Source organism: Musca vetustissima, unplaced genomic scaffold, assembly GCF_032173495.1.
Source record: "Musca vetustissima isolate MV318-11 ecotype Yass unplaced genomic scaffold, APGP_CSIRO_Mvet_v1 utg11241, whole genome shotgun sequence".
Taxonomy (NCBI): domain Eukaryota; kingdom Metazoa; phylum Arthropoda; class Insecta; order Diptera; family Muscidae; genus Musca; species Musca vetustissima.
Genome location: NW_026879495.1, coordinates 77,630 through 102,600, shown reverse-complemented (window position 1 = coordinate 102,600; position 24,971 = coordinate 77,630). Strand labels below are relative to the sequence as shown.

The 24,971-nt window shown below is 32.7% G+C and overlaps 1 protein-coding gene and 1 pseudogene across 1 annotated transcript in view; both read right to left on the bottom strand.

Moving 5' to 3' along the window:
- LOC133324409 (alpha-N-acetylgalactosaminidase) overlaps positions 1–24,971 on the bottom strand; it is a 56,706-nt gene that overhangs the window by 4,344 nt on the left and 27,391 nt on the right. Inside the window, exon 4 of the mRNA XM_061533248.1 lies at positions 5,195–5,557. Coding sequence (XP_061389232.1) covers positions 5,195–5,557 — 363 coding nt within the window. The remainder of the gene's footprint in view (positions 1–5,194; positions 5,558–24,971) is intronic.
- On the bottom strand, positions 20,480–23,887 carry LOC133324408 (probable oligoribonuclease; annotated as a pseudogene).

Genomic DNA, 24,971 nt, shown 5'->3' with positions numbered 1-24,971 from the left:
TTTATTTTTCCCGATTTGTGTCTACGTTTGTGTTTCTAGAGTAGCAAACGGTTTTCGATGTTGTTGTACTGATCTGGTCATATAGGAAACTTTATACAATAATAAAAGTAGTTTTTTATTTAATATTTCACAAGAGGTCAAAATGACCGATTTTAGGCAATATATGTATAGCACATGTGAATATGGGGAATGAAAGAGGGGAGAAAGCAGCTACTATGATTAATAAACGTAGTTCTATGTGGTACAAAATGTCACCAAATTTTAAAAAGCTGTGTCATAATATACACTATTGTTTTTGTACATGAAATTGAAAAAACGGTAAAATGACCGCCTTCAGCAATCTAGTGTTAATGCACTTTGTCGAAAAAATACTGGGAAATGTCTTTGACAAAAAAATGACATGAAAAATGACTTATGCTAAAAATTGATGGAGAATATACCGTATACCGCCCTTCTAAAACGACATCTTGTGGGATAAATGGGTAAAAACTAGTAATAAGTACGATATTAACCCTTAAATGAGTTTTTGTTTTTTTTTTACGATTTTTGACGTTTCGGCTGATTTTTGAGTTTTAGTCTATTCTGAGACTTATAGTAAAACTTTATGGCGAATATTTCTGTAGAATATTCTGAGCAGCTTTAACACCGTTTTGAATGAGTTTTCAATCACACCTGGAAAAGGGGACCGAAAAGACCCCTTTAATGAGTCGGTTGAGGGTTAAAGTTGTATACCAAAATATTCCTCGATATTTTATCAGTAATATTGTCGAAGACACTATATACCTAAAATGCAAGGATTTGAAGAAATCGTAATTTGAAAATTATCAAAATTCTTGAAAAGTGGGAATATTGCCCCCTCCCCTTTTTAGGTTACATCCCGACGTAAACTTTCAAAACGCCGATACACGTGTTTTTTTTTTAGCCCTTCTTTCATAATCTGTTGGAATTTCCCGATAATTATCAAAAAAATTGAAATTTTTCTTACAGTGTAATATTTTGGGATCTAGGTATGTTGTAATGCATAACTGGTAAATTAAATTTTACCGATGATTTGTACAATATCATCGATTGATGCATAAAATAGCAATTATCATTAAGATGATTGTAAACTAGTAGGGTGAAAGTGTCGAATTTGTGAATTAGTGAAAAGACGATTATAAACATTTCAAAATAAATCCACGAATGAAACGGATACTGCATAAGACGATACATTTATTATGAAAATTGCAAAGCATTATTTCAACTTATTAACAGAGAAGTAGCTATTTCATCATCACAATTTTGTCAACATTTGCAGTTGTTCAAGCGGTTACAAACAGTTAATTGTTATAAACATCGGGTACTAGCGCCACGTAAGTTTATAAATTAAATGTTATTATGTGTAGAAAATGTGTCCCTTTTACCAATAGAAACAATAATCTCGCCCAGTAGTTTTAGACCGATATTGAGAGATTTATATTTGATTTCTGTAAACTGTGTGATTTTCTCCATGTATTGTTTTATTTTGAAATAATTCCATTATTGAATGCTGAAATCTTAATTAAAAAAAACTGACGCAATTAGAAGTAAACAGCAATTTTTAATCGAATTTAGCTGAATATTAACGACTTTATTGGGCAAAAGAATTTCTGGTGCGATTCATGCAATTTTTGATCACTAGCTTTTTAGGACAATAATACACGTAAAACATTTCATCCACCTACCATAACTCCTATTTTTGGCCGCTGTTAATATGGACTAGAGAAATTGTGCGTCCTCTCGGTCGGCAGTGTGAGCAGAGATGGTCCGTCAGAAACAGTGACGTAAATTACATATATTTTCGACGTATAATACATACGTCATAAAAGTCGGAACCCACCCAAAACCATTAAGTTTTTGACAAATCAGCTATTTCCATTAATCAATTTAGAAATTACTCAAACCGATATAACATTTTAAAAAAATGTTTTTATTAGTTCTAGTAAGAAATAGTCAGATATCTGTAAAAATAATATATTAAAATAAATGATAATATTAAAATAAATGACGTTTACTACATTTATTACATTTTATACAGTCGGAAACCTAAAAATTCGTCAGACGAACCATACCTGAATGGCACACAGCGAATTTACGTAAAGTGAAATGTAAAAAAAATCCCAAGACGCACAATGGGCGAAATTCAAATCTAGCTGGGAAAAAGTCCAAAAATTAACCACAACATATTATAAAAACGTTCCTACGGCATTCTTGTTAACATATTGATGGACTCAAAAATAGAGAACAATATCTAATTTTATTGTTGTTGACCATTATAACAGTAAAGTGATATATTTGTGACCGAACAAGCAAGTATTTTGATATTTGTTTTATCACCAAGTAATATATATTTTAAAGTTGGGATGTGTGACTTATTAAAATAAATTGGTAAGTTGACTTGATGCACTAAAAATTCTAAAAAAAATTCTTAATAATTATACGTAATTTTTCACATTAATATAATTTTGTATAAGCTCCAACTTTTAAGTCCCGCCCTACCCAGAATTCGAACTTTTTTTATTTTAAAATACACACTCCGAGGAAACTACTCCTAAATATGATCTGTCTTTATTTGCCCTTTTCAGATCATTTCAATTTTAAAAGAATCTTCAAGAACATGATAACACCATGTTTTATACCCACAAATAAATTATTAACAAATATCAGTAGTGTTGGCGAGTTATTTGGTATGCCATTTGTATTTTGTTTTTGCAAAATAGTCAGGCTAAATCCCAGTTTATTGTTTTTATAAAAAACAACTATTTATTAGTGGAACTGATGAGGATCAGTGGCGAGATCCGAAACTATAGTCTTCCCTGCCTTACCCCTCGGCAAACAAAGCCATACATTCCTCACTAATAAATAGTTGTTTTTTATACCATCCACCATAGTATGGAGGGTATATTAACTTTGTCATTCCGTTTGTAACTCATCGAAATATTCATATCCGACCCTATAAAGTATATATATATATATTCTTGATCAGGATAAAATTCCAATCTTCTGAAGGAATTGGGATAGGGTGCTGAAACTTTGCATAGGTTCGTCTTTTGTCTGCAGGCAGGACAAGTGCGAAGATGGGATATATCGGTCCACGTTTAGGCATAGCTCCCATATAACAATACCCACTAATTTTCGGTATTTTGGGGTTCTATGGCGCGTTTTTCAACCGAATTTGGTACATTGGGTTTTTATTGGGTATTAAATGTCTCCAAAATTATAAATACAAAAATAGAGAACAATATCTAATTTTATTGTTATTGACCATTATGACAGTAAAGTGATATGTTTGTGACCGAACAAGCAAGTATTTTGATATTTGTTTTATCACCAAGTAATATATATTTTAAAGTTGGGATGTGTGACTTATTAAAATAAATTGGTAAGTTGACTTGATGCACTAAAAATTCTAAAAAAAATTCCCCATATAACGGTACCTCCTAAGATTTAGTATTTTTGGGGTTTTGATCGTATTTTCCGCCGAACTGGCTGTACTTTAGTATTTTGAGTTCCTAATAGGTACTAAATCACTCCACAAAAAATTATAAATATAGGTCAATTTTTTCGGATAGCCCCCATATAAGGGTACCCCCAATTTTTGGTATTTTGGGGTTCTTGAGCGCGTTTCTCAACGGAATTCGCTGCAATTTGGTATTTTGTAGTCGTATATAGTAACAAATCTCCCTACCAAAAATTTTAATATGCGCCCCCTTTTTGAGGTCGTCCCCATATAACCCCCTTTTTTGTATTAAAATAGTTATATGGTTTGTTCCGTGTTTGGGTTTTGTTCTAAGTCTCTGTTGTAGTCATTTCATCTGTGGAAGATACGAAAAAAAAACTAGAACATAAGTTTCGATAATTTACCTTATATATATATATATTCATATAATATATATATATATATATAGAATCATAATCGGTTTGTAAGAATGTCGGTATAGGTACACATTTTGGTATGCTTCCTATATTTTTATTTCAAGTACCTGTCAGTATATCTACGGTGGAGGGTATCGAAAGTTCGGCCCGGCCGAACTTAACGCCTTTTCACTTGTTATAAAAACAACAAACTGGGATTCAGCCTGACTATTTGCAAAAACGAAATAAAATTATTGATATTTACAAAGTGTTAAAAATCATTGAATTTCCTTAAATCAGATGTAGAGTTACATGTGGGCTATGCCAATACGTGGACCTACATAATTTATATTCTACAGGATTATCCCCGTTCACATGAGCAACATATGTGCAGATTTTCATTTGTCTATATCTACTCGCTTTAAAGTTATTAACTCTTCCCCGATAGATTTGAATTTCGCCCACAGTGCAGCGTAATGGAAACAAAACAGTTCAATTTAAAATGGGGGAAGGCGAATTGTTCATAAAAATATGAACATGCTCGGCTTCATCCTTTTTATTTTATGATCACTTCATATTTATGCATTTCATAAATGATGTTCAAGTGGTTTTATGATAAGTGGCCAATGCAGTCACAACATCTGTGTGTGTGCGCTGATAATAAAGAATCAATAGAAGTCCACACACAAAGATATTGGATGTAGTTTGGTATTTTGAATTCACATCTTCCTACCAAAATTACATTGGTCCACTCTTTACAATAGCCCCCTTATAATGGTACCTCAAAATGTGTGTTGGCTGTTATTTTGTAATTATTGTGTAACACATATTCCTGTCAAGAATAATCTATATTGGCCTATTATGCGGTATTAAAGAGGTTTTTGGATAGCTTTTAGCTGAACTGGCTCAAATTCCTACCAACTATTTACAATGGCATAGGCCGCCATAAATAAAAGTCCGGAACTTTTTTTTTTAAAATCAAAAACCTCAAAGTCATCATTTTTCTCGAAAGATTTCCAAGTTTTGAAACGTATTTCAAGGAGATAATGACAGAATAATTAATAATTTTGAGCGATGTTAAATATTGCCATTAAAAAAAAATTAGGTTTTAGATGTCACAGTCTCTCTCAATGCTGAATTGTTATTCTTCAGATATAATGTATTGTATTCGCCGAATTAAAGAGTAGCGACTAATACAATTATATGAGCAGACAATAACATTCAAAGTGTGTTGATAAAAATAGGGATATAATAAAAATAAATACAGAGTAATGGAATTTAAGCTCAACCACCTATATACGATTTCCCAGACAATACTTACATGAACACTATATCCGTTAAGGGCTATTAATCCTAGTTCCTTAAGAGTTACTGCAATATCTGATGGTGTGCCATCCGTTCGTCTGTTCACAAAGGCAATAGCATAAGAGTAATGACGATCATGTATGGGTGTAACTGGTTTTGACCAAATTTCAATTCCTTTGTGTTTGTAAATTCTTCGTCCTTGGATTCCCAATGGGTCCTGGTCTACAGATATAATTTGTCTGTTCTGTAATATGGCCTTAAAGTCGGGACGAATGGTGCGTAAGTCAACGGACATTAACAAGGGTGCTGCCAGTATAGACCAAATAGCAAACTGGGTTTTGGCTTGGTCGTAGCTAAGGCCAAAATTACCAATAATTAACTTAAATGAAAATAACAGAATATAAACTATGAATGCAACTATTTTTCCATTCGATAAATTGTACTGTAAGTAGTATATATAAGAAACAAAAATAATGACTTTCTTCGAGAAACATACAAGTTGTATATAAAAAGTTGTATATAAATTGTATATAAAAGTTGTATATAAAAAGAAAACCCATTTATGTTTTAATTGCAAATTCCTACCTCTTTCTATTTAAATGCTTATTTTTTTCTGGAATAAAGAGTCTTTGTAGGAGGTAATATATCGAGAATCAGTAAGTATTGTGGTCTAGAGTAAGAATCGGTTGCCTAGTTTGAATAACAGGGATTATGAAAAAGGCAGATTATCGAAGTGTTTTGGAAAGCGATTTGCCTGTTATTGTTGAAAAGTGCAATTGCCTTACAAAATATACATTCTCCACAAGATGTGGATCTCGCTGGTGCGAAATGAAAAAAGTAAAATGTTGCCTTCCTTAACTCATTAGCGTCCATTGTACTTGCACAGGTACAGAATTCATATTTCAAATGTCATAAATCCTCTAAGAAATTTATTTTTTCTGTTTTTGATTTAATTTTGGGTTATTTGGACTAATAGCCTAGACAGACGACAGCCTTAATTTGCATTAACAGTCTTAATTCAAATTAACTTGTACATTATATTATCCTCATTTTTATGTATCGTAAATGCACAAAACCAAACTGAATTTATACTGAATTAAACAATTCTAATGTGGCAATGGTGTAGAAAATAAATTGATTGTTGTCAAATTTATTTACGTTTATGATAAAATTATTATAAATAAAGGCAAATTTCAACATTTTTCAAATTGGAAGCTGTTTTACTAGAAGAATACAGAACGGAAGAATAATATCTAAAAATCTGTTATTCTTCCGTTCTGTCATGCATCCGTTCATAAAGATGTAATCCCAAAAAATATTGGCACAGACACACAGACAAACAATAGTTTTGAAACAAAAAACTGGTTCATAAATGCAGAAACTCTCGTCTGTCAAGGGTAAATATTAATTCGAATTAAGAACTTTTTTATGCAAATTAAGGCTTTCGTCTGTCTATGGTATAAGGTTAAGCAAATATACATAATTATATTCATTGAGCCACTGTACCAGCTTGGGTACAGATTAAAAATCATAAAAATAATTTTTTATAAAATTTTATATTGTTGAGTTCTATATGTTCTCTTCATACATACTATATAAACAGAATGGATAATTTTTAAAAATAATACGAGTAAATGACTAAGTTATAAAACAAGTTATTATTTTAATACAAATCATTTAAAACATTTTAAATTCGAATATGCCAATTAGAAAATATAAATCAATATTTCTATGGAAAGGCAATACTAATCGTGAAAATGTATTTAAACAAAAGAAATCATTTTAAAATTCGTTCAGATCACAAAAATATATAAATTCATTACTTTTGTAATGTATACGTATTTATAAATAAATTGTATATCTCTATCTCTATATATATACAAATTACGTGTATGTTCGTGATCGCTAAACTCAAAAACTACTGCACCGATTAGGACCAAATTGTATATACATGCTCTATGGGTCGTGAGGAGTGTTTCTGTGTAGTTTGAAGGTCATCCGAAAGATGGCGCAATATTTAGTATTTTGGTGTTTTTTTCACCGTCACTCTGGAACTACTGCACCGATTTTGACCAAACTTTATATATATATGCTCTATGGACGTGATGAGTATTTCTGTTTAATTTTAAGCTCGTCCGACAGATGGCGAGATATTAGCTTCTTTGTATTTTGCCCGATTAGAGATTGGGTGCTTAATCGACGTGTGCCGACGTTAAGTGTTCCTACACCGATTCATACATAACATGTTTTCGTGAAAAGCGCGTGGGAGTCAGACGAAAAAAGTATAATTAATAAGTTAGTAAGTAAAATTAACCTTAATCAATTTACAAATTAGAATCACATTTTCGTACGGTTGTTTTTAATTGCAGTGGGAAGAGTTGAGAAAAACATAAAAAGTCGGAGATTGGAGTATCAAATGTTTTTTTACATACACCTTTTATAACTCAAGAACGTCTGCACTAATTTTTATGATTCAAAGGACTTATTAATCGTATGTGATCAAAATAGGAAAAGTAATTACGTCATCAATACTAAATTTTGAGATAAAAGTAGTTAGATCAAAACTTGACCTTCTCCTGAAAAATGTTTGGTGGAATAAGTTTGATCACTTGATAAACTGATATACCAAACATACTGACATAATTTAATATTTAACAATATTACTTAATATACTGGAGTATCATTAAATAAAGGTTTACCGTCGTGAGGAAAATATTATGCATTTTTTTAACTGTGGAAATTTGACGTACATTGTTCGGTACAGTCGACTCCGCTTTACTGTAAGTCGCTTAACTAAAAATATCGGATAAGTGAAATAGATTTCCTGCACCATTTCATTTTAGGTTAATCACCCACAATTTACTCAGGATAAGTGAAACTTCGCATAACTAAAAATATCGGATAACTAAAATAACTTTTGGAGTCAAATATTGCAATTTCCTTTGAAATCACTCCGTATTACTGAAAGTCATGAATATTAAAGATAATTACAGAGTAGTTTGCAAAGCCCACCATAACAGATATTTTTCTGCAATTATTGATTATTACCGACATATGGAACGTGTGTGTCAACTACATATAAAGTTGACGTCGAAGAACGTAAAGTTTGCCCGTCCAAACTTCGAAAGGAACTCAAAAACACCGTTCCACATTTCAATAATTTAAGAAAAGCGGAGTCGACTGTAAATAGTTTCTGAAATATGTTTTCCATTAATTCTGCTAGTTAAAAAAATAATATGTATTACAAATCAAGTCTTCTGTTAAAAAAATAACTTATGTCATCATTTAGACTTATGGGATCTGCATTTATATCTCAGATACATTTTTACTCGACGTAGGATTAAAAAATATCTTTCAGCTGATGCTGTGGTTACCGGTATCGTTATTAAGATTTGTCACAATCTATATATATCTATACTAATAAAAGAGTAAAGTGATTGACTGACTGACTGATTTAACGATTCATCAACGCCCAGACGAAACGGCTGAAGCTAGAATCTTGAAATTTTGGGTGAGGGTCACTCTTGGCCCAAATGTGACAGATAAGGCTGGGTTTTTGGAAATTCGTACTAGAAGGGTACGAAAAGTACTAAAAAGTACTAAATATGATATCATTTGTATTTGGCGAACCAGTAGAGCTAGAACTCTGAAATTTGGATTGAGGGTCACTGATGGAGTGTAGGATAGATGTACCAAAGGGTTTTTGGAAATTCGAACTACAACTATCCGAAATGTACGAAAATGTACTAAATTTGGTACAATTCTGTAGCATGAGAATGGATAGAACTAAAAACTTGAAATTTGGAATGCGAATTAGGGTTGGGAAGTAGGGTCGATATAAGGAGATGGTTTTGAAACCGTGTACTCATGTGTACGAAAAGTACTATATGGTACTATATTTGGTACAAATTTGATTTGGAGGTACAAATGGAGCTAGAATCCTGAAAATTGAAAGTAACATTACCGTCGGAGTATAGGATTGTGATATGTACGTAGTTTTGGAAATTTGTTACTTATGTGTACGAAAAGTACTAAATCGTACTATAATTGGTACAATTTGGATTTGGGTGAACCGGTAGAGCTGAAACAATGAAATTTGGAGTTAGGATCATTTTAGGGGTGTAGGATTGGGGTCAGGAATCAGTTTAAGACATTATTACTTATGGGTACTAAATGGTACTAAATTTGGTGCAATTTTAATTTTAGGTGAACCAATTGAGCTAGAATCATAAAATTTGGAGTCAGGATCACTGTCGAGGTGTAAGATTGAGATATGCAGGAAGTTTTAAAATGTTGTACTTAGGTGTACTAAATTTGGTACAATTTGAATTGTGGTTGAACCGATACAGTTGGAATCCTGAAATTTAGATTTTGGAGCACTGTGGGGGTGTTGCTTTGGGTTAAGTTGGAAGTTTTTGAAATTCGTACTAAATGGTACTACATTTTGTACAATTTGAATTTTAGGCGGACCAATGGAGCTAGAATCAGAAATTTGGAGTCAGGATCATTGTTGAGGTGTAAGATTTGAGATATGCAGAAATTTGTGCTAATGTGTACTAAATTTTGTACAATTTATGTTGTGGCTGAAGCGATAGAGTTGGAATCCAGAAATTTAGATTTACGATCACTGTGGCGGTGTGGGATTGGGTATTTATGAAGTTTTGGAAATTGGTACTACTGTGTACTAAATTTGGTACAATTTGAATTGTGGGTGAACAGATAGAGTTGGAATCCTGAAATTTAGATTTTGGAAATTGGTACAACTATGTACTAAATTTAGTACAATTTGAATTGTGGGTGAACCGATAGAGTTGGAATCCTGAAACTTGGATTTAGTATCACTCTGGGGGTGAGGGTTTGGGTTACGTAGGAAGTTTTGGAAATTCGTACTACTGTGTACTAAATTTGGTACAATTTGAATTGTGGGTCAACCGATAAAGTTGGAATCCTGAAACTTGGATTTAGGAACACTGTGGGGTTGTTGGTTTGAACTAAGAAGGAAACAATAGAGTTGGAATCCTGGAACTTGGATTAAGGATCACCGTGGAAGTGTATGTTTGGGTTAAGTAGAAAGTTTTGGAAATTCGTGCTACTGTGTACTAAAATTGATACTATTTGGATTATAATTAAGATTTTATCTAATTCATGATTTCAATTGGATTGCATGATGTAGGTAGTAATGGAAATTTTTACTTATGTGTTCTAAGTGGTACTAAATGTGCTACAAATTGGATTTAGGTGAACCGATAGAATCCTGAAATTTGGAAATAAGATTGGGGTATGTGGGAAGTGTTGGAAATTCGTACTTATGATTGTTAACGTAGGTAGTTATGGAAATTTATATTAATGTGCACTAACTGATACTCAATTTGGATTTGGTGAAGCTATATTATTTTTTTTTAATAAGTATTACAAGAGTACAAATGGTAAAAAAATTACATCAAATTTAGAATAGAGGTAGATTTCTGTTGTGGTCGGAATGGGTGTGTAGGGTTGAGATATATAGGTAAATTTGAGAACATACTATGGCAGAACATACGTTCTAAATGGTTATAAAATTTTAATAAGGGTCGATATAGGGTTTTAAATACATCCCACATTCGCTAACGAAGTAGCGGGTATATGCTAGTATATCTATATATATAAAAGAGTTGCGTTATAAGTGACTGACTGATCATCAACGCCCAGACGAAACGGCTAAAGCTAGAAGCTTGAAATTTGGCATGTAGGTGGGGTTTGGTGAGTAGGCGTGTGATAAGGCGGGGTTTTTGGAAATTCGTACTAAAAGGTACTAAAAAGTACTAAAAACTGTATTACGCGGGAACGGTTAGATGTAGAACTCTGAAATTTGGTATGCATCTTTGCGTAGGATGAGTGAAGTGGTATGTGTGCAAAAATTTTGGAATTTAGTACTAGAAGGTACTAAAAAGTACTAAATATTATATTTCAATGGAACCGGTGGAAATATATATCTGAAACATGGTACGTAGCTTAAGCTATTACAAATAGAATAATGTGCAAAAATATTTTTTGGAAATTAGTACTAAAAGGTACTAAAAAGTACTAAAACTGTATTATTACGGAACGGTTGGAAGTAGAACTCTGAAATTTGGTATGCAGCTTTGTCAATGATAAGCAAATAAGAATGTGCGTGAAAATTAGTACTAAAGGTACTAAAATGTACTAAATACTATACTACGATGGAACAGGTAGTGATAGATAGCTGAAACTTGGTACGTAGCTTAAGCTATTACAAATAGAATGATGTGCAAAAATATTTCATGGAAATTAGTACTAAAATGGTACTAAATAGTACTAAAACTTGTACTACGTCGAAACACTTGGAACTACAAGTCTATAAATTCTGTATTCAGATTTGCAAATGATAAACAACTCAGAATGTGCGAACAATTTTGGAAATTAGTACTAAAAAGTACTAAATATTATACTACGTAAATATTATACTATGTAACTTAAGCTATTACGAATAGAATGGTGGGCAAACATATTTTTTGAAATTAGTACTAGAATATATTAAACAGTTATAAAAAGCCTAAATGTTAAACTTCGTATATAGCTTTAACTATTACAAATATAATTTAATGCACAACATTTGGAAATTAGTGATAAATAATAAAGTACAATAGAACTGGTATAAATAGAAATCCAGAATTTATGTTGTAGCTTACTCTATTGCAAATAGAATGCTATGCATAATTCTTTTAAACTTAGTAATATATACTGTAGTTTAATGAAACCCGAGGGAATTGAAATTACAAATAATATGCTATACAGTAATCAATTTTTGGAACTAGTACTAAAATAGTACAAAATATTAAATTATAATGGGAGAGAAAAAGATTGAAATCTGAAATTTAGTCTGTAGTTGAAACTATTACAAATAGAGCGATATGCATAAGTATTTTTGGAAAATTGTACTAAATATTGTACAGTGAATGGTAAAAAATATAAATGTAAGTTTAGAGTGCAAAAATGTCCAATTCTTAATACAAATAAGAGGCTTGGTTTATTGGAAATTCGTACTATATGACACCAAAAATACAAAATATTGCACTGTGTAGGGAAAAGTATAATTCTGAAATTCGGCATGTAGTTTTGTATATTATAAACAAATAGAGTACGAATGGAATACAAGTACTAAATATTGTGTACGGTAGAACGGATAAATATGGGAACTTATTATTAGATACTTATCTAGAACTATGTCAATAAACATTTATACACAAATATTTTGTAGAACTAAGTTCTAAAATGCATTAAAAAGTACACCACATTGTATACGGTGGTACGGGTAGATATAGAATATGGGTACAATACTTTTTCTATGAAAAACAATGATTTTCGCAATGTATGATATTTGTACTTAAAGTACTAAATATTGTATACGACAGAACGAGTAGAGGTATAGTCCCGAAATTTTATATGTATATTTAGCTATAACAAATTAAAGAAGGTTTTTTTGAAAATTGTTAGTAAAAATTGCTAAATAGGAAACGAGGATATACTAAAAATACCGAAAAGTTTTTTCATTGGGGATTTTCTAACACGTAATGCACCAGAAATACAAAATTTCTGCAATTCTAATGGAAATCTTCGCTATAAAAGCATGTCTCTGCATAATAAATGATGATAATGGTACACAAGTACTAAAACTTACTACATGTTTTAAAAAACGTATTATGGCACTATTTGCATGTGTCCATCGGGAGGATCGAGAAAATAGTGCACATTCAGAAAATATACAAATAAGTAAGTTGTACTCGATTTAGTATGATAGAAGCATCAACGTTTCTGTTCGAAAGAAATACGGAGTAAGATCAGAGATTCTGTATAAAAATAAACATTTATACATAAATATTTTCCAGAAATAAGTTCTAAAATGAACGAAAAAGTATAATACATAGTATAAGGCGGTACGAGTGGATATTAAATTTGGTAAAAGGCTTTTTCTATGAAAAACAACAATTTTTAGACTTTTGTTTGGCATTGACATTTAAAGTACTAAATATTGTATACGACAGAACGAGTAGATGTAGAGTTTTTTTTTAATTTAATGGAAATTGCTTTCTTATAAAGGCAGGTCTCTGTATAACAAATGATGCGCTGTACAAAATATAAAATTACAATTTCGTGCTATATACAAGTACCTTAACTTACTACTTTTTCCCATTACAGGAAGGAACAACATAATTTGAGAAACTTCCTATTTATATTAGTCAATTTGAAGGATCGAGACAATAGTACACTTTCCGAAAGTATTAATATAAATAAGCTGCACTCGATTTAGTAGGATAGAGGCATCAATGTTTCTGTTCGAAAGAAATGCGGAGTAAGATCTGAGATTTTCTTACAAAATTGAAGATATGGGACCTATCATTATTTAAATTGTTTCAAATTTAAACTTAATCCAAAAGTATATTGTGTAGCTAAATTAGTGTTTATTTATTTTAACTTTTAAAAGATCCGCTAACGACGTAGCGGGCCTATGCTAGTATATATATAAAAGAGTTGCGTTATAAGTGACTGACTGATCATCAACGCCCAGACGAAACGGCTAAAGCTTGAAACTTGAAATTTGGCATGTAGGTGGGGTTGGTGAGTAGGCGTGTGATAAGGCGGGGTTTTTGGAAATTCGTACTAAAAGGTACTAAAAACTGTATTGCGGGAAACCGGGTAGGTTTACAACTTTGAAATTTGGTATGCAGCTTTGCTTACGATAAGCAAAGTGGTATATGTGAAAAAATTTTGGAATTTAGTACTAGAAGGTACTAAAAAGTACGAAATATTATATTTCAATGGAACCGATGGAGATAGATATCTGAAACATGATATGTAGCTTAAGCTATTACAAATAAATTGATGTGCAAAAATATTTTTTTGGAAATTAGCACTAAAAGGTACTAAAAAGTACTAAAACTATATTACGCCGGAACGGTTGGAAGTAGATATCTGAAATTTGGTATGCAGCTTTGCCTACGATAAGTAAAGTGGTGTGTGTTGAAAAATTTTGAAATTTAGTACTAAGAGGTACTAAAACATTACATTTGAATGGAATCGGTAAAGATTCATATCTAAAACTTGGTGTGGAGCTCAAACTATTACCAATAGAATGAGGTGCAATAATATTTTTTGGTCATTAGTACTAAAATGTACTAAAAATTACTAATACTGTATTACGCCGGAACGGTTGAAAGTAGAACTCTGAAATTTGATATGCAGCTCTGCCAATGATGTGCCAAGGGGATGTGTGAAATGTAATGTAACAAATAGGAATATTTATCTGAAACTTGATATGTTATAAATAAAATGTTGTACATAAATATTTTGGGAAATTAGTACTAAAGTGGTACTAAAACCTGTATTACTCCGGAAAAGAAGGATGGAAGAAGTAGAAATATAAAAACAAAACATATGTTTTGAAAATTAGTACTAAAAAGTTATAAATATTGTATTACAAAGAACCGATAGGGATAGAAATACGAAGGTTCTTATATAGCTTTAAATATTATTAATAGAATCTAAAGCGGTAATAATAATTACAATGGAACCGGTAGAAATAGAAATCGGAAACGTGGTATATTAATACATTTTTGAAGTTAATATTAAATAGTAAATAATGAATGGTAAGTGGGGAACTTTTGAATGCAAACAAAATAGTGCATTGAAACTACTATATTTTGTAAATGAATATTGATCGAGAAAATAGTACGCTTTTAGAAAATATAAAAATTAGTAAGTTGTACTCCATTCGTGCATCAACGCTTCATAAATCTATGTTCGAAAGAAATGCTGCTTGGTTTATAGTACATACATAGTAGACATCTGCATGAATGCACAAAAACACCACCCATGAGTCACTCACACAAAGTAATGGCTTCTATTCTATAAATTTGTTTGAAATGAAGTGCAATGAGTGAGGGTACAACAAACATGAATTGCTTCAGGTATGAGAGTTTCGAATTTGTTGTATAACAATCCACGTTTCAGACTCGACGAACTGGTATTCATTGTGTATGTTTACTTCGGTATGAATGTATGTTGTAACACACAAAGTTTGAACAAATGCGACAAGTTCGTACACGAACATGTTTTACACAATGTGTGTGTCGAATTATACAGTAGTATTCGAATTACCCGAATTAAATGAAGATATACTATGGTTTTCATACAATCCACAAAATTATGAAGGGTATGTTATGTTTTTTTTTCGTTTGTAACTCATCGAAATATTAATTTCCGCCCATATAAAGTATATATATTTTTAATAAGGGCAACATTTATGAATATCTAGTAATGTATCCACTATATAGCGCTACTTCTCTTTTTTCAATATTTAGATGTTTTTAAACGCACTTTTAAACATATAAAATTCGTTTTAATTTGGGTTCGAATTAGATAACCCACAGTGTGGGGGATATTCAGTACTACAAATTGTCAGTATATAACCTATAGTATGTTAAGACTCATTATTAGTTAGTCCGTATGTACTTCTGTTGTAATATTACTACCTTCGGGGGTGTCGAGATACAAAACTAAACCGTTACGGTCCAAAATGGCCTTTTTCAGTCCACATTTAAGTATATCCTCCCGAGAAGTAATCAATATTGGCCCCCTTATATGTAAAGCCAATTTTTAAAACAGGCAAAAGGTATATAGTTTCCTTTTGCCTGTTTTAAAAATTGACACATGGTTCCTTTTTAGTATTTATTCAAATTGGGAAAAATCGGTCTAGAATGATGTGTATTAAGTTTCGTGAAAATCGGTTCAGATTCAGATATAGCTCCCATATATCTTTTCGTCCGATTTTATGTAAATGGTGTGCCAAACTCGCTATATATCTTTCGATTTGCACGAAATTTGGCATAGCGTACTGAATTAGGTCTAGAATGATGTGTGTTAAGTTTCCTGAAAATCGGTTCAGATTTAGATATAGCCCCCATATATATGTTCGTCCGATTTTAAGTAAATGATCCACCAAGATCTCAAAATGTGGCCGATATGCACAAAACATACTGAAATTAGTATAACTTAATTTGTGACAAGTTTCGATGAAATCGGTTTAGATTTCGATATAGCTTATATATATATATATATATATATTTAAATAAATATATTTATCTCTTTTGTTATTGTTGTTTTGTATTAATGAGTAAAGGCGCTAAGTCCAATTTATCACATGTCACTGACTTAACATCACGTAAAGGCTTTAAGTCAACATTTCATATTTAGGATTTTGGACATGATTTTCAGCCGAATTGTCTGTAGTTTGGTATTTTAGGTATTTATGAGGCAGGGATGTACGCAGGGGGGCGGCCAGGGGGGTTTTTTGGTTCTCATTGGGTGTCCAATCCTTTTTTTACAAAAAATTATCGTTATCTGTCCGCGATATGGTATATACCCCACAAAACTGTACACCAAATTTTTGACAATTTGATAAAACCCATATAAAAAAACCGATCAATTTAAGAATTTGACTGTTCACCTCACGGCGGTGAGCATAAAAAGGTCGGCCCTGTCTAACTTAAGGACGTTTTACTTATTTGTATTCATATTTTTTAATAAACAATCTTTACTCTACTTAATAATATTAGCATGTAAAAAATCAACAAAAGTACACATCTATTACAGGAATAAAGAAATGTAATGAGAGACAATTTGTAAGAAAATGACCTAAGGCCACGAAAACATGAAAAACAAATGAAAAGTCTTAAAGTCGCAAAAAAAAAATTGCGTATGTATTTCCACAAATACTTATTTGTACTCCTCATATAACTTTGTACTCTAATTTGCAATATTTGGGAAAATTTTCTGCATAGGTCTATTTTTGTATATCCCTTAAGGAAGATTCCGACGTTTTTTCTTACGTCATTTCATTCAACTTTTACTTATTTTTCTAGAGTTTTTAATTACTTGCATTTAATAGAAAAAAAAATTAAAAATATTTTATTTCTCACTATTGCTCACTGATAAAGTTTTAAAGAGTGTAAGAGGTAAACATTTGCATGAATGTACCTGTACAATGAATGCGCACCATTAATGTTAAGTCGTTGAATGAAAACAGAGAATACAAAATACAATGCATGATGTTCACTCACTGGACTCATTGATGTTGTATAACATGTTCTTGTAATCCATCATACTGCATGTTGTGCTTTCGAGTTTGATCGTTTGATCGGACAAAGCACAACGAAGAACAACACAACTTCGGTGGTTGAATTCATTTGCACTCATTCAATGTTGTTGTGTACTCTGAATACAACTTAACACCCATGAATGTGGATGGGCATTCATTGTACGAGTACATTCTTGCAGATGTCTAATACATAGAAATTCATAAATCCATATTAAGTTATATTGTGTAGCTAAATTAAAGTTTATCTATAAAAAGATCCGCTAACGACGTAGCGGGCCTATACTAGTATATTTATATTTGGAAATACATTTTCGTCACATACACAATCGCATCAAGTGGATTAGATGTTCGGGGTTCTTTACTTTTACTTTCCACAGATCCACTTCAGTTCCTACATCCTGCTTTCTACTTCAATTTCGAAAATCTTTTTCATAAAATAGTGGCGTTGTCGGGTTATTTGGGATGAAATTTGCATTTTGTTATTGCAAAATATTCCGGCTTAAATCGCATGATTTCTTAAAAATTATGAAAATTGTATAATTCTTGATGGAACTACATTTGATAAGGCTTTACCAATTTTTTAATTTTTCAGAAATCTGCTTATTATGTTTACAATTAGTTCGTCCAAATGTGGGACAAATAATGCAGTTTTACCAAAAGATTCGGAGTTCAAACTCATTATATTTGACCTGTAGTTTTGGCACTGAATCTTCTTCCCCTAAAACATAAGTATAATTTCATATGTTAAGTTAAAAATAACTAATATGTTTTGAAGTGTTAAAATACTTATTTATTAGAAATAAATTCAAATTTAATATTTCCATTTTCCCCCATTTCTTCCAACGATTCTACTATCTATTTTAGCGGCTATTTGCCGCTTAATCCATCGTATTTCACAATATGAAATATTTATTTGCTTTTCGAAATATTCTAAATAAAGTAGCAGATCTTTTTGGGGATTTTGGAAAATTTCCAAAATTGTAGATAATATACTTTGATTTTAAACTTTAATTTTAATTTAATAATGGCCTGATATGTTAAACACAGCACTATGTCGCGAGTTCATATTAACAGCGGCCAAAAATAAAAGGAGTTATCGTATGTGGATGAAATTTGGTGCAAGTGCTTATTATTGGCCTAAAGAACAACAGCCAAAAAATTAGATAGATCGGAACAATATTTGGTATAGCTCCCATATAGTGGGTCTTGAGAATTTTTCCCTTTTTAACCCAAAAAAAAAAAAAACAAATTCAATGGAAATTTACAATTTTTATCTACTTATGTCTGGAAAGCAAATAACAAAAAACTGGATAGATAAGACCAAGATTTGGTAAAACTCCCATATAGTGGGTCTTGAGAATTTTACCCTTTTTGGCCTAAAAATTTCAACCTAATTCAACGAAAATTGGCAACTTATATCTACTTAGGTCCAACTGAGAAAAAAACTGAATAGATCGGACCAAGATTTGGTATACCTCACATACAAAGGGTCTTGAAAAATCCGCTTTTTGTACCTATAAAATCATTAATATTCTGCCAGATTCGATGAAAATTTACAGTTTACTTAAAATTGGGACGAAGACAGTAATAAGTGTTGCAATTTAGTTGTTGGTTGACGTTTCAGAACGCTTACCATACACAGGACCCTTAATAAGTAATTACAATCCTGAATAAGTAACTATTCTATACCATAAAATCACTATTTCAGTATTTACCACTATATTTGTATTGTTATTTTTATTAATAACAAAATATTTCATATACTTTAGTTACTTACTTAGCTGGTTTGTGACAGAACTTTCGTTCAATAAGCCGAGCTTAGAAAAGATTTCCAGGCGCGTCGGTTTTTTGCGTAGTTTTTCCAATTTGAAAGACCATTTTCGGCGATGTTGTCCTCGACTTGATCTTTCCAACGTATTCTTGGCCATCCCCTTCTGCGTTAACCATCAGCTGGTTCGCTTTTATATGCCTTCTGGGCTGGGGCATCTTCATCCATTCTCACAACATGACCTAGCCAACGTAGTCGCTGCAGCTCAATACGTCTAACAATGTCGATGTCCGAGAATAGCTGGTACAACTCATGGTTCATTCGACGGCGATATTCACCGTCAACGCAGATCGGCCCGTAGATCTTTCGGAGAATTTTCCTCTCAAACACTCCTCATCTACTTGCGTAAGTACCCATGCTTCAGATCCGTATAACAACACGGGTAGTATCAGCGTTTTGTAGAGTGTGAGTTTGGTCTGGCGGGAGGTGGCCTTACTTTTGAGTTGTTTGCTCAGACCATAGTAGCATCGGTTGGCAATCACTATCCTTCTCCGAATTTCAAAACTGATGGCATTCGTTTTATTTTTGGCGGTACCAAGGTATATAAAATCGTTGACTACCTCGAAGCTGTAGTTCTCAAGTTCCACAGTTGGTCCGAGTCTACTGGACGTCTTGCCCGTTGATACCATCAGCTTGGTCTTCTCGCCGTTTACTGCCAAGCCCACTTTGGCAGACTCCTTCTCAATTTGTTCAAAGGTGGCTGTTACCGCTCTCAATGTTCGAACCATTATTTCGATGTCATCGCGTAGGCGAGTAACATGTGTTATTTGGTGTACAGAGTGCTATTTCTGTTCACTTTTGCCTCTGGTATGACCTTTTCCAGCAGGATGTTAAAAAGGTTTTTGGTCTGTTCATTTTTATCTTCCGTCGCTTTTATACGGATTATAGCAATTCGCTCATCTACTGGAGTGAATCTGGAGACGAGGTCTTTTATTCTCCTGTTAACCATAAATCCGCAGCCAAATTCATGTCTCATTTCATGGCAGCTATAATACAGGGCGTAATCATCTGATTTACTTACGCCAGTCCCTTTCCATCGCATTTCCTGTAAGGCAATAATATCGGCTTTGTACTTCTTGAGTATATCCGCAAAAGCGAACACTGCGCCTGTTCTGTACAACGTGCGCACATTCCAAGTGCAGATTCGCAGATCGATCGGGTAATGAAAATATCTCCCCAGGTGGCACCTCGGGGTGGTCAGTGTCCACAATTGAGATGTTAAAGCCAATCAGAGCCGTTGCTTGATATCTATCATCCCCTACGCCATTATTATTATTCTATTATTTGTCAAAAAATGTTAACTAAAAATTTTTAAAATTTTATTTATAAAATACTTGACGGTAATATTTTAATTCTTCTATGCTATCCTTAATGTCATCTATGGGTTAATGGTTGGATTCCAACGACGTGACAATTCCTTAATGGTTGAAACATCAATGATCCGATAATGCATATATTCATCAACTAAGGGCATTACTTTGCGTAGAAATAGTCTATCCATGTAAACAGAATTGCCAGCCAATGGACATTTTCCTTTGGGTATTTGCTCCTTTAGGAAATTCAATATTAACTGTTCTCCCTGTTCGGTTGTTATTTGTGACTTTAAACATTTCTCCACCAGACCAGATTCATTGTGATGTTTTATACACCAATCATTCATTGTGTCAAGTACCTCCTTGGGTTGGTTAATAACGAAACATGATCCCTCCGATATAACATTTAAATCTTTATCGGTAATTAGACACGAAACTTCCAAAATTCAATCAGAAAGTACATCTAAACCAGTCATTCCTAAATCCATCCAAACAATATTTGTAGCCCTAATTTGTTGTGCTTTATCGGTGATGGTATGGATATTTTGCACTTTCAATTTATTGCACAAATACTGAGGTATATATTTGTTATACCATAGACAGACGACAGCCTTAATTTGCATTAAAAAGTTCTTAAGTTGAATTAAAATTTACCTGGCAGACGAGAGTTTCTTCATTTATGAACCAGTTTTTTGTTTCAAAACAATTGTTTGTCTGTGTGCATGGTACAATTATAAAAGGTAACAGCAAATCCCAGCTGATTTGATTCCAACGTAATACTAGTGTCAATATGAATTTGACAAATTATGTTTTTAAAAATCACCCAACAGGAAAATTGGGAACGCATACAATTTGAAATTGTTCTTTATTAATGTGCTCCCGTATTCAATTTACACAATCTGCCTGCTGGGAAAGTTTGAGGAAGCAAATCTTTCTTGAAGGAATTACTCGCTATTCCCAGCATTGTCATATGTGTTACACATATATGTATATGACAATGGCTCAATTAAAGGAAAGATGTGGAAGCGATAGAAATATAAATTTGATAGATTTTCATTCATGTTTTTCAATTTTCGAAAATATTCCATTTTCAAAATAAAAATAATTTGATGAAAATTTGTTTGTTTACATTTTTCTGTCAAATGAGTTGACACTAGTAGAACTTACAACAACAAATTTCCATGTGGTTGTTGTATCGTTTTTTTGTACAACAACACTTGCTGTTACCTTTTATTATTATACCATGGTCTGTGTGTAGGAAGAAAATATTGACATTTGTTTACAATATTTTTTAGGATTACATCTTTTTGAAATTGATACATGGCAGGAAGGAAAACTAACAGCTACAATGAAGATAAAACAGCTCCAAATTTGAAGAAATGTTGAATTTTGCCTTTATTTCTAATTTTTATTTTCGTAAACATAAATAAATTTGACAACAATCAATTTATTTTCTAGAGCATTGCCATATTGAAATTGCTTAATTCAGTATAAATTCAGTTTGATTTTGTGCATTAACAACACATAAAAATGAGGATAATGTACAAGTTAATTTGAATTAAGGCTGTTAATGCAAATTAAGGCTGTCGTCTGTCTAGGCTATTACTTAAAAATAACCTATTTAATTTAGAAATCATTTATATTAACTTAAGTATTTAACCTAAGAATTGTATTGAAATGTTGTGATAGGCTACCCATATACTTTAGTTACTACATACATTATTGATTTATCATTCATCAGATTTTCAAAACATACATCAGGAATAAATTAAATATTGTATTCCCAAATGTACGATAGCGTATCATCCATGTTATAATTTCGGGCCTTTATGGCTGTTCAAAGATATAACAGGGTCGGATTGTTATAAAAAATACTGAATAAAATCCTTATTTGACTCGACTCTTCCAAATATTCGGGTTGCTCCTAATTATTTTGTGGCATGACTTGATAGCATGTGACATTCACAAGTGTCACTATACATCTCCAATGCCATGTACGAAAAATTTCCTGTATGAACTTTCCATAAAGGTAATGCAAGTGCGTTGCCTAAATTTAAATTAGTATAATCTTCAAGCTGACCAAATCTAATTTAAAAGCAACCATGAAAAAGCAAACATTTAATACTAATTCGACTATATCTCCGCTTCTGATAACATTCTTTTCTTTTATGTAAAATATGTTCAAAATCAGTCCTTCTCCCTCCCATTTCACCCTCAATAATTTTTTTTAATGGTATGCTTAACATATTTGATCCTTAACTTCTAACTATTTCGTGAATATATCATATTTTTTAATAAGGTGGTCACTAAAAAACGTAAAAAACCTTTAGTTCCGCAAGTCCCCGCAGCTAATTTTTTTACACATTGAAGAACACTCTTTTCACAACTCAAATAAAAACGAATTAGGACGAAACTGTTTTGTTCTACTCCACTAATTTAAAAAGTTGCTTTACACATTATATGAACTAAGGACCAAAGGCGTGGATAGCTGTAAACTCCATATTGTCATCCAAAACAAACAAAATAAACACTTTTATAATAACCGTTAATTTAAATATTCAAAGATTTTAGCATCAGAAAATTTGTGAAAAATGCTGTTTGCCAACAATTATTAGATTTGAACTTTTGTATAGACAAAACTACTTGACTTATCAATACCAAATTTCATATTTATTCTACTTGGAGTGTTTTCTATCAATTCTCATCAATAAATTTGACCTCCGAGGAAGTTGGTTTTGGCCATTTTTGGCCACGGTCGTGACATCCTTCATATCATATCCTTAACCTCTCAAAAATGCTGGTCGATAATTCTTTTACTGTTAATCGTTCTACTTCCGCGTAGATACCAGTGTCAAACCAGTAAGGAAAGTTCCAAAGTCGGACGGGCCGACTATATGATATATGCTGTAGATAGAACAGACTTAGTATCTTTGGAGGACCATTGAATTCGAATCGGGCGAAATTAAATATGTGATCTCCATAGATATTTGAACCAATGAAACCATACACAACATTTCTGATATCTATGAAAAATTTCATGTCAATCGGGCACACTTGGATTTTTTGGTGTACCATTTGTATGAAATGTATCAAAATTTTGTATAGGAGCTATATGTAAATCAGGACCTAATCGAGCAACCGTGGCATACGCCATCTAGTATTCTGCAGCACATCTCGATATTATACGTTGTGTAGAAATTCGTCCCAATCGAAAAAATCTTTAGTTATTTGGTACACCATTTAGATGAAATCAGATGGAAATATATATGGAAGCTATATAACCCTGAACGGATTTCAAAAAGTTTCAATCTAATACTATATGCAATATTTCATGTAACGTTACCAAACGTCAGCTTCTCGGTGCACCATTTACATATTTGTCTCAATCGAACAAACCTTGGGAATTTGGAGCATCATTTATCTATAATCGGACGAACTATATATGGGATCTATATCTATATATGATCCCATTTCAATAAAACTCAACACATTCCGCGGTGCCATCTGGGGTAGCTATTTTCATCACCCGTTGGAATAGTGCGCTGATATGTGCCGCGAGTTCGTCCATAAAAACTATAAAAAATGGTTTGAGGCGTCGGGTTAGTTACTCACACTCGGAAAACCACTCCTACTATGAAAAAGCAAAGAAAACCAAACGTCCCTAATGTTGACGACCACCGCACGATCTGCGAATGTGCGCACGTTGTGCAGAACAGGCACAGTTTTCGCTTTGGCGGATGTACTCAAGAAGTACAAAGATATTACTGCCTTACAGGAAATGCGATGGAAAAGGTCTGGCGTAAGTAAATCAGATGATTACGCCCTGTATTATAGCTGCCATGAAACGAGACATAAATTTGGCTGCGGATTTATGGTTGACAGGAGAATAAAAGACCTCGCCTCCAGATTCACTCCAGTAGATAAGTGAAGTTCTTCTATATCAGTCTTATTTGCGCCCATGCTCCGACCGAAGATGAAGATGAACAGACCAAAGATATATTTTACGAGCGCCTAGAAACAGCATATGACCGCTGCCCTGGCCATGACATTAATGCAAAAATCGGAAGGGAAAATATCTTTGCCCCACCGTCGGAAAATTCAGCCTCCATGAACAAACATCAGACAACGGCATGAGGTTGATTGACTTCGCGGCAGCAAAAAACATGTTAGTTAGCAGCACCAGATTCAAGTATCTCGATATACAGAAGGCCACCTGGATTTCTCCTGTTCAAACAATGAGAAATCAAATTGATCGTTTTGTGATAGACGGAAGGCATTCATCCAGTGTTTGGATCCGAGGAGCGAATATCGATTTGGACCACTACCTTGTAGCAGCCAAGGTTCGCACACGTCTTAATGTTTCAGCAAAGGTGCGATTTAATGTAACACGGAAACTCGACGTCGAAAAATGATTGTATGCATATTCTCAAAAGGAACCATGTGTCTATCTCGTTTTTTTCCTGTTACAAACATGTGGACAAAGACATAATACCCTCTA